This window comes from Oscarella lobularis, chromosome 9 (assembly GCF_947507565.1).
Source record: "Oscarella lobularis chromosome 9, ooOscLobu1.1, whole genome shotgun sequence".
Classification (NCBI taxonomy): domain Eukaryota; kingdom Metazoa; phylum Porifera; class Homoscleromorpha; order Homosclerophorida; family Oscarellidae; genus Oscarella; species Oscarella lobularis.
The window spans coordinates 2,558,532-2,572,703 of record NC_089183.1 but is presented as its reverse complement, the minus strand read 5'-3'; the positions used below and the strand labels follow the sequence as shown (position 1 = coordinate 2,572,703).

General features: G+C 43.4%; 2 protein-coding genes and 1 pseudogene across 3 annotated transcripts; 1 reads left to right on the top strand and 2 right to left on the bottom strand.

Annotated features, from left to right (window-relative positions):
* Nucleotides 1–64: 64 nt before the first annotated feature.
* LOC136191378 (leucine-rich repeat protein lrrA-like) lies at nucleotides 65–3,972 on the bottom strand. Its single transcript, XM_065979701.1, has 3 exons — nucleotides 2,538–3,972; nucleotides 2,361–2,462; nucleotides 65–2,311 (listed from the first exon to the last, which is right to left on the bottom strand). The coding sequence occupies exon 3, from the start codon at nucleotides 2,304–2,306 to the stop codon at nucleotides 75–77; it is 2,232 nt and encodes a 743-aa protein (XP_065835773.1). The 5' UTR covers nucleotides 2,307–2,311; nucleotides 2,361–2,462; nucleotides 2,538–3,972; the 3' UTR covers nucleotides 65–74.
* Nucleotides 3,973–4,041: 69 nt separating this feature from the next.
* On the top strand, nucleotides 4,042–9,704 carry LOC136191376 (uncharacterized). 2 transcript variants are annotated; one of them, XM_065979699.1, is made up of 29 exons: nucleotides 4,042–4,170; nucleotides 4,227–4,291; nucleotides 4,361–4,519; nucleotides 4,595–4,695; nucleotides 4,753–5,011; nucleotides 5,081–5,200; nucleotides 5,261–5,396; nucleotides 5,455–5,665; nucleotides 5,737–5,871; nucleotides 5,928–5,991; nucleotides 6,049–6,131; nucleotides 6,188–6,326; nucleotides 6,378–6,519; nucleotides 6,568–6,716; nucleotides 6,770–6,881; nucleotides 6,945–7,029; nucleotides 7,359–7,402; nucleotides 7,463–7,619; nucleotides 7,666–7,775; nucleotides 7,832–7,907; nucleotides 7,966–8,041; nucleotides 8,090–8,205; nucleotides 8,269–8,372; nucleotides 8,431–8,571; nucleotides 8,622–8,677; nucleotides 8,736–8,809; nucleotides 8,872–9,017; nucleotides 9,076–9,178; nucleotides 9,228–9,704. In XM_065979699.1, the coding sequence occupies exons 3-29, from the start codon at nucleotides 4,378–4,380 to the stop codon at nucleotides 9,507–9,509; spliced, it is 3,363 nt and encodes a 1,120-aa protein (XP_065835771.1). In that variant the 5' UTR covers nucleotides 4,042–4,170; nucleotides 4,227–4,291; nucleotides 4,361–4,377; the 3' UTR covers nucleotides 9,510–9,704. The 2 variants fall into 2 exon arrangements, with proteins under 2 accessions (XP_065835771.1, XP_065835772.1); XM_065979700.1 differs by lacking the exons at nucleotides 9,076–9,178; nucleotides 9,228–9,704 and having other exon boundaries at nucleotides 8,736–8,833; nucleotides 8,895–9,016.
* Nucleotides 9,705–10,366: 662 nt separating this feature from the next.
* On the bottom strand, nucleotides 10,367–14,111 carry LOC136191377 (malignant fibrous histiocytoma-amplified sequence 1 homolog; annotated as a pseudogene).
* Nucleotides 14,112–14,172: the final 61 nt, after the last annotated feature.

Below are 14,172 nucleotides of genomic sequence, written 5' to 3'. Positions count from 1 at the left end.
TTAGGATTCCAAGCTTTAGGCAAGAGATCAACTTTTGTAAAAACGCAAACGACATAGCAATTCTCATTCCGCTCTTAGACAACTTGTAGATACTTTCCTATATGCTCATGAAAGCTTTCGTCCGTCAGTTCATAACGCTGAACGTCGACTACGATGACTACCAAGCCATTCTCGCTGACGAACAATTGATTAGTTAAAAGATAGCACCTCTGCCCACCGCAGTCAATAATTTTGGCACGTTTTTTAGCCAATGATAGCTCATATTCTTCCACACCTATTGTCCTGTCTTCGAGACACGTGCAAAATGACGCGTTGCGAAGCATGGTTTGAAATAGGCTTGTTTTTCCTGAACAACTCTCACCCAAAACAACAATTTTTACTCGTCTTGACGAGGTCAGTATTTCGGAGGAAAAATAAGCTTGTATTGAAGCTAATCCTTGCTGCCAAACTCCAATCGGTGGAAAAGTTACCGGATTACCTGAACAGTCTAGATCCTGTAATTGTCCAATTGATGAAGGCAAACGTGTCAGTCGGCAATTATTCACATTCGGTTCTTTGAGAAATCCCAACCTCAATGGCAATTCTTCTAGACCGCATTTCCGCATATCGAGTTCTTTTAGGTTCTCTAGCTTTTGCAACATATCTTCAGGAAGGCCTTTCAATTCACTGTTTTCACGCAAATAAAGCTTCTTCAGTGCAGTTAGGTTACTCAAACTAAGAGGAAGTTGCTGTAGACCACACCCCCACAAGTCTAGTTCTTCCAGGTTCTGTAGTTTCGATCCTATATCTTCAGGAAGACTTTTCAATTCTCTGTTTTCACTCAATTCAAGCTTCTTCAGTGCAGTTAGGCTACTAAAACTATTTGGAAGTTGTTGTAGACCACACCCCGACAAGTTGACTTCTTCCAGGTTCAATAGTTTAGACCCTATATCTTCAGGAAGACTTTGCAATTCACTGTTTCCACTCAAATTAAGCTTCTTCAGGGCAGTTAGGTTACTCAAACTATTTGGAAGTTGTTGTAGACCACACCCCGACAAGTTGACTTCTTCCAGGTTCTGTAGTTTCGTCCCTATATCTTCAGGAAGACTTTGCAATTCGCTGTTTCTATTCAAATCAAGCTTCTTCAGGGCAGTTAGGTTACTCAAACTATTTGGAAGTTGTTGTAGACCACACCACCACAAGGTGAGTTCTTCCAGGTGCTGAAGTTTCGTCCCTATATCTTCAGGAAGACTTTTCAATTCACTGTTTCCACTCAAATCAAGCTTCCTCAGGGCGGTTAGGTTACTCAAACTACTTGGAAGTTGTTGTAGACAACACCCCCACAGGTCGAGTTCTTCCAGGTTCTGTGGTTTCGACACTATATCTTCAGGAAGACTTTTCAATTCACTGTTTTCCCTCAAATCAAGCTTCTTCAGTGATGTTATGTTGTTCAAACTAATTTCAGGTTGTTGTAGACCACACACCCACAAGTGGAGTTCTTCCTGGTTCTGTAGTTTCGACCCTATATCTTCAGGAAGACTTTTTAATTCACTGTTTCCACCCAAATCAAGCTTCTTCAGTGCAGCTAGGTTACCGAAACTAATTGGAAGTTGTTGTAGACCACAACATTGCAAGTCGAGTTCTTCCAGGTGCTCTAGCTTTGACCATATATCTTCACGAAGACTTTTCAATTTACTGTTTCCCCTCAGATGGAGCTTCTTCAGTGCAGTTAGGTTACCCAAACTAATTGGAAGTTGTTGTAGACCACACCACCGCAAGTCGAGTTCTTCCAGGTGCTCTAGTTTTGACCATATATTTTCATAATGACTTTTCAATTCACTATTGTCACTCAAATAAAGCTTCTTTAGTGCAGTTAGGTTACCCAAACTAATTGGAAGTTTTTGTAGTCCACACCACCGCAAGTCGAGTTCTTCCAGGTTCTTTAGTTTTGACCCTATATCTTCAGGAAGACTTTTTAATTCTCTGTTGTCACTCAAATCAAGCTTCTTTAGAGCTGTTATTTTTGCGATGCTTTTGGGAAATTTTTTCAAGCTAGACGAAGTCATAGTGAGTTTCTCTAGGTTCTCTAGTTTCAACCACTTCTCTGGAGGCAGACTCTCAAGCTGAAGCGCGGTGCTCTTATCGAGTATAGGGTTTCTGATCGTTAGAGAGCGTAGTTCTTTTTGCCTCTCTACCTCCGTTGAAATGTTGTTTTCGTTAACGTTGATCACACATAGTTCTTTGAGACACGAAGGCAAAGGTGGAAGAGAGTAGCACTGACCGTACCTCTGCATTCGACCTATTTGAGCTCTTGTAATTCCACTCATACTTGCTAGCGAAATATTTCGTGCAGCGTCACAATCAATACTTATGGTCGATACTTCAGTCAGGCTCGAAACAGCGAACGGTAGGCTATCACTTTCTAAAACAGCCTCATAATCGCCCTCTACACTTCATCGTTAGAACAGTCTTCGCAATGCCAGCTAGGAAACAAAAGGGCTGCGTTAAGCCTTCGAACTGCGTATGTCGCGTCGGAATTATACTCAGCACCGACTTACCGATCTTCGCGTTTTATCTGGCCGACAGTTTGTATACTGTAAACGAAATTTTTGTATCGTACGCTCTCTCCGCGTCTAAGAGAACTAAGAAGCTGAACCGAGGTACTCATATCGATCAACGCGCTGTCATAATTTGCATGTGAGAATCAGACCCGTATATGATCTCATATGGAGGAAAGGCCCTGTTCTCTGAATGTAACTTTGTACGCTTGCCTTAGTTCGCGGAGAACGTGAAATGCAACCTGACGCACGTGACCATCAAGTTTGAGCTATACGCCACACGGAGCTTTTTTCCACTGTATTCTTCCGACAATCACAGATACACGTACTATAGCTCTGTCTATATTCGGCAGTTGACAATTCATCTGTCTCTTTTAGGAGTTAGAGTCTTTTAGAATTCGAATGGTTGTGTAGCTGGCTGGTGCTGATCCTAATTATTTTTTTTATTTTTAGCTATCTGCAATAGTTTTGCCTGTATCCTAAAACTATACGGCGTTTGTTTGTCATGGCGAAGCATCACTCGAGGTTTCAGGAAGAATTCCACCTCTCACATCTCAGCAAGGTTACCTTTCTAGACTATTGCTATTCGATATCTACTTTGAATTCCCAATCAACTCCTCCTTTGCACGGAATTATTAAATAATCAATCTACGCGTCACTGACAATCAAATTTGATTTCTCTTGAACGGAACGTCGTCACACGGAGTCGACGATAGCGGGAGGCAGCTCGAGTGCATGTAAGCGTCCCGCGATCGCTTAGTCGCTTCTCGCTACTGCTTCATGCATGTGATCGACCGTCACGACTCTAATATATATCTTTGTACATAGCCCGCTAGTCTATTGATGCGCCATGCGCCGACTCCGGAGTTGCTCTTAATTAAATAATGTTTTCAATTAATAAACCCGTTTGTCGATAGGAGAATTTAGAGATTGCCTGGTTTTGCAAAACGGGCAAAAAATCACCAGAATTGTCTTCGTGCTCATCGTAACTCGATCTTGCACCCAAATGACCGGGAATGAACGTTTTTACTAGTTATGAGATCCACGAAAACGTGTGGCTGACATGCAGACTAAAATTAGCCACAAGTGGCAACTGGAACTGGGCTTACACTTGAGGTCGACACATACGCCTCTTTGCACTGCGGATTGCTCCTCGTAAAAAAATTAATGCGATGTTTTTAGAAAGAAAAAATTCTAGTAAGTTCGGTATGACAGGATAATGCACGAGATAGACTTGAAACTCGGCACGCCATAATGACACACCTACTCTAGATCATGTGGCGCGAAAATTGTGCGAGGATTCGGATAAGCGAGAAACTACACCGTAGAGCCACTGCTGCAAAGACAAAGTAGCTGTCCGTTATGACGGGATGAAAGTACAGAGAGCGTAGGGTCCCGTATCAATCCTCGGACACTATCGATTCCCGGACAGCACTGCGCCTTCTCTGCCGATCGAAGCCAGCCGGTGCTGGCTTCGATCTGCAGAGAAGGCGCAGTGCTGTCCGGGAATCGAGTGTCCGAGGATTGATACGGGACCCTACGCTACAGCTACAGACTGGTAAGCAGCAAGGCGAGTCCCACAGCGTGTGCGGCAGGGAAACAAGTCGGAGATCGTTCTTACAGTTGGAGAAGGGTAAAAATCAAGCGTGACAAACTCATCCTTCCAATGCTTGCTGCCTATATACGCAGGACAGCCATCCAAAGTGCTTCAGTTTCGGCCAGTAGACCGTCCCTCAACTACTTTGCGCACTATAGTAACGACGCAATCGCTCCTCTTGCTTCGCACAGCTCCTTGATCGCTACATTCCGGTTTCGATACGTAGACTGTCACGTGAGCGGAATGTCGGGGCAAATGCAAATGTCGCTGAAGGAGCTTCTGGAGAGCAAGCGACTCGGCAAATTCACGCCGGAGCTCGTGAAACTTGGAGTCGTATGTCCTGAAGACCTGCAGGACGTCGAGCCAGACGATCTCGATAACATGCGTAAGTGCAGAGGGAAAATTTCCCAATGCAAACATTAGTGCAGTGCTTGTCTTTGTTTTGATACTTCTTACGCAGATATGACAAAAATTGAGAAAAATCGATTTCAGAAATTGGTGACGGAATTTGGACAGTCTACGGCTTCTGCATCACCTTCTATGGGGGCACACTGGTCTGCTGTAAGTAGGCTAGTTAGAGCCCACCATTCTCTCTTTAGCTGTAAAATAATTTCTTAGTCTCCTTCGCCCGTATCTCAGTCGATGCCTCGGTCTCAAGCCGGCATAGAACGAGTCGAAACGTTTCTGCGAATTCGCGTTTTTTCACCGGTTTTCAACGCTCAAGACGTCACGCTCACCAAGGATAAAATCACCCAACTATCGATACCGGATGTTTGCGAGCATTTGCGAGGAGTCTTCATGAGAGAGTACGAAGTAACGGCCGAACTGTACGCACCAGAAGGATATCCCTTACAGCAAACGGGCACTCAACTCACATGTACGTAGCAATAGATTTAGACGCACGGGTCTAAGGGCTGTGCTAATTAATTAACGACTATTTTTGAAGGCTCCCTTGTTGACCTTGGATACGACGTTGGAGATCTTTTATATGCCTTCTTTCGAGTTAGAGACGTCGGACAAGCGTCACGTTTGCCGAAAAGCGAAGCAGCATTGGATCCTACAAAGGGTTCTTTTATTTAATTAATTAGCAATTTTGGAATGTATTGTTCAAATTATGTTTATTTAGGTTCTCTGCAGATTTTTGTCAAGCCGAACATGGCCCCTACGATAACAGTCAACGTCGACATAACTGACACGGGTTTGATGCTGAAAAGGAAGACGTATTTCAAAACGAAAACGCCTACCAGCATCCAACGACTTAGGCAATAGCATTAGTTCTTTCTTATAATCATTTAGTTTAATATGTTGAGTATATTTTAGTTACGGTGGCAGAATGATTGGAGACCACCAATGCTTGAGTGAACTTGGTATTCAATACGGTTCCACTGTCATCATGTGGGTCGCCATGTTCACTTCTGGATTTCCCGCTGCGAGTTCGTGGCCGGAAAACTTTTGCACGTCTCTCGCTAAGCCTGTCGAAGAGCAAACCGTTGCCGGCCAGTCTTGCTTCAATGCTGTTCTCTACGTTGTGGTATGTTATAAATACCTAATATTATGCATACTCTCCATTTAGTCCTTCTCGGTTTTTCCTTGATTAATTAGTGCGATCATATTCAACAAGAGACTGCGTCAAGAAATGCTCTGCTTGACACCATATTTCGTCTCACTCAGTGCCCACCTCTTTTGGTTGCACTGGACTCTATTTTTCGTAGACGAATCATCAGTTCATCGCACAAGGTGAGCTAAGGCGCAGGAGGCCTTACGTACGTTTATTGTATTTTGATTTATGACAGGTCGCTATCAACGAAGGACTCTATGCTCTATTTCGCGAAATAGTCCCAAGAGACCAAAACAAAGGTATGTTTAGTAGCAACATCGAAACCTTGCAATTTACTTTTACGTTGATTTTTCTAGTTCCTCGAGGAGTGAAGGTCTTTGATAATCACGTATTTGAGCACTCCCCCTTGTGCTGGGCTTACCTGCTGTCCGAGGCGAAAGTGCTTTAATTAGATAGAGCAGAAGTCTGACTCGTTGCTGATACCTATTTGTTTAGGACGAAAAAAGCATTTTTGGATCGTTCGAACAGACGTACCTAACCTGCTCGGCGTCTCACACGAGAATGGAGAGTCCAGTCAGAGTGCCGGGCTGTGACAGTGTTTTTGATCGCACCTCGGTTCTCAATGCAATACAAGGTAAAATGCCAGAAAAAAAGAAGTACAGTACTACTAAAGCTGATTGTCCAGAAAGCAAAGTTCTTCCCGGGTGCTCGTCGATTCCGTCCGAAGAAACGTTGATGCACGTTCCGTTCATTCATCGCTTGCTTCTTAGCTTTCCTCCGTCTGCGAGGGAGTGCTTTATTTGGAACGGCGCTTCTGACTTCGCAAAGTACGGCATTTTTCTCTTAGAATGACTAAGTTGTACTCTATTTAATAGAAATCGTGTCGCGGCTCCTTCGCCTCCCAATTTTCGGTTCAGCTGGGCCGATCTCGAAAACAAACGCAAATCCCTTCGGATTCTTCGTCTTGTGCCGTCTCTGGCTCTCAAGACGACGTCTGGCGCCTGTTTGACTCTAAACAAAGATGGTATAAATAATATAACCTAAGCGGTGCGCTTTTGTGGGACTTGTACGTTGCAGGACACGTGGTTGTATTTACTGGGAAGTCAAAAGACGTCAATAAGTCTGCTTATATTTTTAGCCCGTTGGCTGGGACGACGACGTCGGAGAATCCTGATGTGCTGGCAGTCAGGTGCATATGAGCAAAGAAGTACAACGTTAATGCCTAGAAATTCTCTCCTCTCTTTTATTATAGCACGAATGCTTATTCCAATTTATTTTCATCCAGTCAAGCAAAAACGGACGAGAAAATGTCTCGAGATCCCAAGGAAGCAATTGTTGTACGTATTCTCACATTTATCTTAGACTCAGGATATTAGAAGCGCCGGTGAAATTGGGGGAGGGGTCATAATTATGGCATGTAATATAATGAGAGGGCACTTGAATACGGATAGGTTTATCTAGCATCTCGACTTTGTGCGTTAATTACCGGTTAATTAGAGCAGTTGCTTCAGTATACTGATGGCTTTGTCGTATGTTTTATACAATTGAACATACTCTTTTATGTGTAACAAGTAATTCGGCACATACTTGGCCAGTCAGTGTAGTCAGTCGTTCTAGCATACGTTTTTTAGACCTAGTTGTGTATCAACGTCGTTTTGTCTCATAGGTCTTGCTGGATGTGAGTTCGTCGATGAACGAGAAGTGCTTCGAGTGCGCATACGTTCTAATATCTTCTAGCATTGCATGCGTCTTTATATGTTTTGTTTATAGCGGCTCCATGATTCGCCTTAATGCTGTCAAAGAACTTTTTCACGCGTTCGCTAATCGAAGCATGGCTTATGACCACCCTCACGTCATTGGCTTGACTTTGTTCGGAACGACGGTTGCTGTAGCCAGCGAAGTCACTGAGCTCTTTGAATCCTTTAAGGTTCATATGATCAGCAATTAGCTTGGTAATCTACCTGAATCTGTAGGCGGAAGTCGACGCAGCTACGTCATCTGGAATGACTCGATTGTACGATGCACTGCTGAATGCCGCTGGCCAGCTCAATCTTTTTACTCAGTCGCACCCAACTTGCAGAAAGTATTAATTAATTATTTAATTAATTAATTAAACCCAATATACGCGACTTCTTGCAGACGCATCTTTTGTCTGACTGATGGCGATGACACCAAGTCTCGATCTGCGCCTCTCGATGTAGCCAAAAAGATGCAGGTTTTACTTTGGAATTATACGCGATATAGGATTCACTAAATGCATTGTATGAATGCAGGAATCCGATATCGTTATAGACGCGGTTTTAGTAGGACCAGGAAACGCAGTTTTGAAATCTCTCGCCGTTGCCTCTAGTCAGTACTTTTGAATAAATTAGAAACGTATACTAGCCGTCTCTTTAGGAGGATGTTGTTTTTATCCAGCCGACCTAGCAACAGGATTCAAACTTTTTGAAATGGAAACGGTGCTGTCACTGGAAGAGCGAGTTTTACCGGAAAAAGTAAACGTCTCCACTGCTGTAAGTTAGAGCCGAAGGAGGCCGTCGTAGTCACGTGGTATTGTTGATTTTTAAATTTTCTAGTTCGACCTTAAACGATTGGAAGACATCCAAGTGTTTCCTTACGACACTAGCCCGCGTCATCGTAGACCGGAGGAACTGAGCAAGCCAGTCATTTCTGCAAAACGGTAATACATTATTGGCTTATTGCTTTGAACGTATAAGTGTCAAGTTCTTTATGAAAAGAGCGTTGCATGACGCTGCTGTTGCTCCTCCGCAAGGGGGACCTGCAAGCGCTCCTGCAAGAACCCGACGCATTCTTCGTGAAATGGCGGACTACTATCGGCATCCTCATCCTTCCGTAGAGATCTACCCTTGCGAAGATCGGTACGTATTGTTATTCTCCAATAGTGAATTAGACTTTAACGTGATTTTAGAATCGATTTCTGGCGTATGTTGTTGGTAGGACCAGAAGACACGCCCTACAGCAACGGTTCCTATAGATTAAAAATATCTGTTATCGAATCTCTATGAAGAAGTTGCTCTTTCAGGGGTTTTCATTCTTTATGCGAAATTCCTGGCCGAGTATCCTTCCAAGTCTCCTGAGATACGTTTCGTTACTCAAGTGCGTCTCTGTTTTCTATAGACGGTAGTAGTTAATTAATTCTATATGTACCCAACCTAAAGATTTACCATTGCAACATTAACAGCAGTGGAAGAGTTTGTCATAGCGTCTTCGATCGAAATTATACGACAGATACGAGTTTCAGAACCATAATTGATTGTATCTACGGACTCCTTCTCGAGCCCGAGCCGGAAGATCCTTTAGACAGGCGAGTCAATGAGTCTAGCGACGTTATTTTGATTATTTCTAAACATTTTCTATGGCAGCATTCTAGCGGCGAAGTACTTCTCTTCCAGAGCCGAATACGACACGCAGGCCACAGAAACGACAAGGAAGTTTGCAAGCAGATCGCTTGAAGATTGTCGCAAAGTATGATTAAATAATTAAAATTATTGCAACTCTTTTCCAAACTGCATAGGATCTTATTGGTACGTCGGATTTGGACGCTGATGACGATGCACCCCAGCATCTCAAATGTCCTCTGACGGGAAAACTATTCATCGATCCCGTCATCGTCCCGTCGTCTGGTAACACGTACGAGCGCACTGCCATCGAGGCTCATCTTCACTGCGGCACCGGTCGCGATCCCGTTTCAAACGACGTTGCTTCTGTATCGAATCTGATTGTGAATAAAGGTATGAGAGATGCAGTCGCCAGTTACAAGAAGCAGCTTTCGCAGGCCTCTCAATGGTGGCAGTAAGAGTGACGTACTACGGCGTTATGTCCGTTGACATGACGTACATAACGGTGCATGTTTACCCTTGTTGAGTAAAACCGTCTAATGATCTCTGTTGTAGCGTCCAAGGCAACTTATAGTTAGTCGATTGATTAATTAATGTCAGTTGTAGGGTTTTGTGACTCGTTTTTAGAGATGTATGAGACGTGTGCCACTGAATCAAGGTTGACGATCTTCACTGCACCGATTACCAAATTGCCGGACATTAATTAAAAATGAAATTGCTTCTAAAGCAGTTCTAGCTGTACGTTGCAGTAAGGCAAATGAAATAACGCCAAGGCTACACAGTATCTGGTGTGCATCCGGGATTCCATTCTGCTCTAAACAATCTTTCCCGTGGCCGTGCATCTGCGTCTAGCTAAGCCATCCTTTGGTCTGCGGCATCCTACACAAGCGCAAACTTTCTCCAAGGCAAGTAGGTATAGGCAATAGCGTACCTCGATGCGAACCGTTATTCCATGCAGCCGAAAAATGGTCTTCCTCCTAACGAACTCGCACAGCTACGTATGCAACTACTGTATCTAACTGAGGAACACAGGCGGAGTCCCGAAGTTCGATCCCATCCGGTAGTGGAACGTCGCTGTTCCTCTTCTCGCGAGAACGCGCTTTCAAGGAGGCTTCACTTTTCTACTCTAGCATCTAGTGTTACTTCCTCGCACTCGTGGAAGGGCGGTCATATAGTAGGACCGTAGCGTCGGCCTCTCTTCGAGATGGCGGTCGCCTTCGATCATCGGATCGAGGCCCCGCGCGAGGAACCCGACACACTGTCACCTAATTCTGAAGTCAAATTTACTCTGCGAGCAACGATGACTTTGTCAAGGCCAGAAACGCAACTTTATTCCTGGTGAAGAAACATCGTCTAGTGCTGTTATTGACCTAATCCTACTGCGTGTACTCAAAACGTGCAGGACTTCTAGTTCCATATTATTGCGTGAAGTGACGGCGTACTCCTCGTACGCGAGCAAATCCAGCTACACTAACTTCCATACACTTTACAGAATAAAATAGTTCCATGCTAAAAATGTCATTGATTTGCCGTGCACCTAAGCGAAGATCAAGTCATTCGCTCAGAATATTCCATTTCAATATCATTGCGGGACACGTTGGCGCCTTCGCAGGCTTCCAACAGTGTACCCAAAGTGGCCATTCTGCCTTTTTCTGCACACCACTTTTCAATTATGTACATCAGTTTTGTACTTTGTTTATTGTACTCAAGCGGAATGTCTGACAGTTGATACTCTCTAAATCCAAGATAGCTGCCAATCTCTCTCCAACTGTTATTTCCAACTAATGCAATAGCTTCCTTCAAATGCAGGCCTTCCCTGTAGAGACAAGTACTTGAGGGAGGAAGGCAAGACCTTTTTTCTCCTGATTCCTCCCCTTTCTCTTCCAGTTTTTCTCTTTCTGGACTAGGTGGTGTATAACCCAATCCCATGCGTTTCCGCGTTTGATCCGTTACTGCCGCCTCCGCACTCTTCGCTTGGCATTGCCCTAAATTCTCGTAAACGTGACCGGCATTGTTAGTATCCTCAACTGTTTAGACTTACCATCGTGAGAAGACACTGACGCGTTAGGTGCTTTGTTTACACTGTCCTCCTCCAACTCGTCAAAACAGCGGCTAATTACTTCGCCTAAATCACAGTCTTGCAAAGCGTCAGTAAGAACAGCAACAACAGCGTTTTCTCCTGACTGCTCCAACCATTTTTTTATGATTTGATGCACTTGGTTTGCGTCGACTTCGTCTGCTTCCAGGTTAGGACAACTGAGGTCGAGGGTAATAGCAAGGCTCCTGATTTGCCTCCTTGTAGAGCAACATCGACTCACTTCCCTTGCAACCGATTTCGCATCTTCTAATGTAACAGGACTTCCACAGGCATTCGAAAATATTTCATCCAGTCGTCGCTGATATGACTTAAGAACTGTAGAGAAAATTAATTAATGTTTAGCTCAATGATCTGTTTATACAGTACCTCGTGTAATACTCTTGGTGCACGCCTGAAGTTCTCTAGGTTTGGCGGCTGCAAGGGTTCTTAGGTGCCAATCTTTTGATGATACTTGGACCCGTTGCTCCTTCATTTTACTGTCGCCGTTAGAATGGTTAAAAAAATGCTATATAAACTCCCAGGAAATGTTTTCAATAGCGTTTGCAGCTGAACAATGCATCTCCAGAACACGTGAAACAGTCGATCTAATGCATTGCGTGATTTTGGCGTGCGGCCTTTGCAAAAGGATTGATGCGTTAGTCGCAAGTTCTTTGCACGTAAATTTAGCCTTAACTGGACCATACGACAGCGTAAATCCGTTATTCCAATGACGGATTATTGGGCTGATTTGGTGACATCGAGCTGAAAATTGTTGAAATATTCCCAGAGGAAGAGCGAAAGCAAACGAATACGAAAGCTGCACTTCAATACAATTTGTAGGGCAATCTGCGGGAAAGCTTTCCATTGCATCAGAAGGGCAGTCTTGGCTAAGTAGCCAAGGCACTAAGAGACAAACGTCGGTTCTCCCCAAATGATCAACAATGTCGTACGATTCATGATCACTGTGCTCTTTGGGCAATCCCTGTTCGCCTTTTACGTAGGCGAAATCGAACGATAACAGCATTTTAACAAAAATGCTAATGCTTTCCGCGTCAAGCTCTTGACCACGTAACAGAGCTTTCAGCAATGGAATTGACAGAGTTGCGTTAGTGGATAGCTCGTTTTTATCTTTTACAAACCGTTCGAGGCTAATTTCTGTTGTTCCACTTTCATATACTAATACGTCGTAATCGTGACGAAAAATTTGCTTCAGCGCATCGACAATTTTTTTGCTTGATCCAAAAACAATATCAGCCAAGCGAGATTGATCAAAATACAATACCGTGCCAACTTGATGGTAGTACCTTAGAACGATCAGAACTTCATCATTAGACAAACTAAATTGATGCCCCAATTTGTTTAAAAAATCCACTTTCAAAGCAGATAGGTTATTCTGAGAGAGCCTGCATCCTCGTTCAACTCTTTCCTCAAAATTGTACCAAGTTTCGGGAACAATGTCACCAGCACTTGGAAATAGCTTCTCATTGTCAGTCAGTTTATCAATAAAATCTGTAAACTTTGCAGTAGTTTCCACGTCTTTTGCTGAAGTAAAGACAAGTCTATTTTCAACGCGTACATTCTGTCTTTTAATGAACGCAGCTTTCTCTTCATCCCACATATGATTTTCTTTTATAATCGCTTTTCGATGTTCTCTGAAATTTTTCATTTGGCGGGTGAACTCTTCTTGATACGGTTTAGGATTCCAAGCTTTAGGCAAGAGATCAACTTTTGTAAAAACGCAAACGACATAGCAATTCTCATTCCGCTCGTAGACAACTTGTAAATACTTTCCTATATGCTCATAGAAGCTTTCGTCCGTCAGTTCATAACGCTGAACGTCGACTACAATGACTACCAAGCCATTTTCGCTGACGAACAATTGATTAGTTAAAATATAGCACCTCTGCCCACCGCAGTCAATAATTTTGGCACGTTTTTTAGCCAATGATAGCTCATATTCTTCCACACCTATTGTCCGGTCTTCGAGACACGTGCAAAATGACGCGTTGCGAAGCATGGTTTGAAATAGGCTTGTTTTTCCTGAACAACTCTCACCCAAAACAACAATTTTTACTCGTCTTGACGAGGTCAGTATTTCGGAGGAAAAATAAGCTCGTATTGAAGCTAATCCTTGTTGCCAAACTCCAATCGGTGGAAAGGTTATCGGATTACCAAAGCAATTTAGATCCTGTAATTGTCCAATTGATGAAGGCAAACGTGTCAGTCGGCAATTAGCCACATTCAGTTGTTCGAGAAACCCCAACTTCAATGGCAATTCTTCTAGACCGCAATAGTGCATATCGAGTTCTTTTAGGTGCTCTAGCTTTTGAAACATATCTTCAGGAAGGCTTTTCAATTCAATGTTTTCACGCAAATAAAGCGTCTTCAGGGCAGTTAGGCTACTCAAACTAATTGGAAGTTGTTGTAGACCACACCCCCACAAGCTGAATTCTTCAAGGTTCTGTAATTTCGTCCCTATACCTTCAGGAAGACTTTTCAATTCGCTGTTTACACTCAAATCAATTTTCTTCAGGGAAGTTAGGCTACTAAAACTACTTGGAAGTTGTTGTAGACCACACCCCTTCAAGTTGAGTTCTTCCAGGTTCTGTAGTTTCGTCCCTACAATGTCTTCAGGAAGACTTTTCAATTCACTGTTTCCACTCAAATCAAGCTTCTTCAGCGCAGTTAGGTTACTCAAGCTAGATGGAAGTTGTTCTAGACGACACCCCCACAAGTCGAGTTCTTCAAGGTTCTGTAGTTTAGTCCCTATATCTTCAGGAAGGCTTTTCAATTCACTGTTTTCACGCATATCAAGCTTCTTCAGGGCAGTTAGGCTACTCAAACCAATTGGAAATTGTTGTAGACCACACATCCTCAAATAAAGTTCTTCCAGGTTCTGTAGTTTAGTCCCTATATCTTCAGGAAGACTTTTCAATTCGCGGTTAACACTCAAATCAAGCTTCTTCAGGGCAGTTAGGTTACTCAAACTACTTGGAAGTTGTTGTAGACCACACCCCTTCAAGATGAGTTTTTTCAGGTTCTGT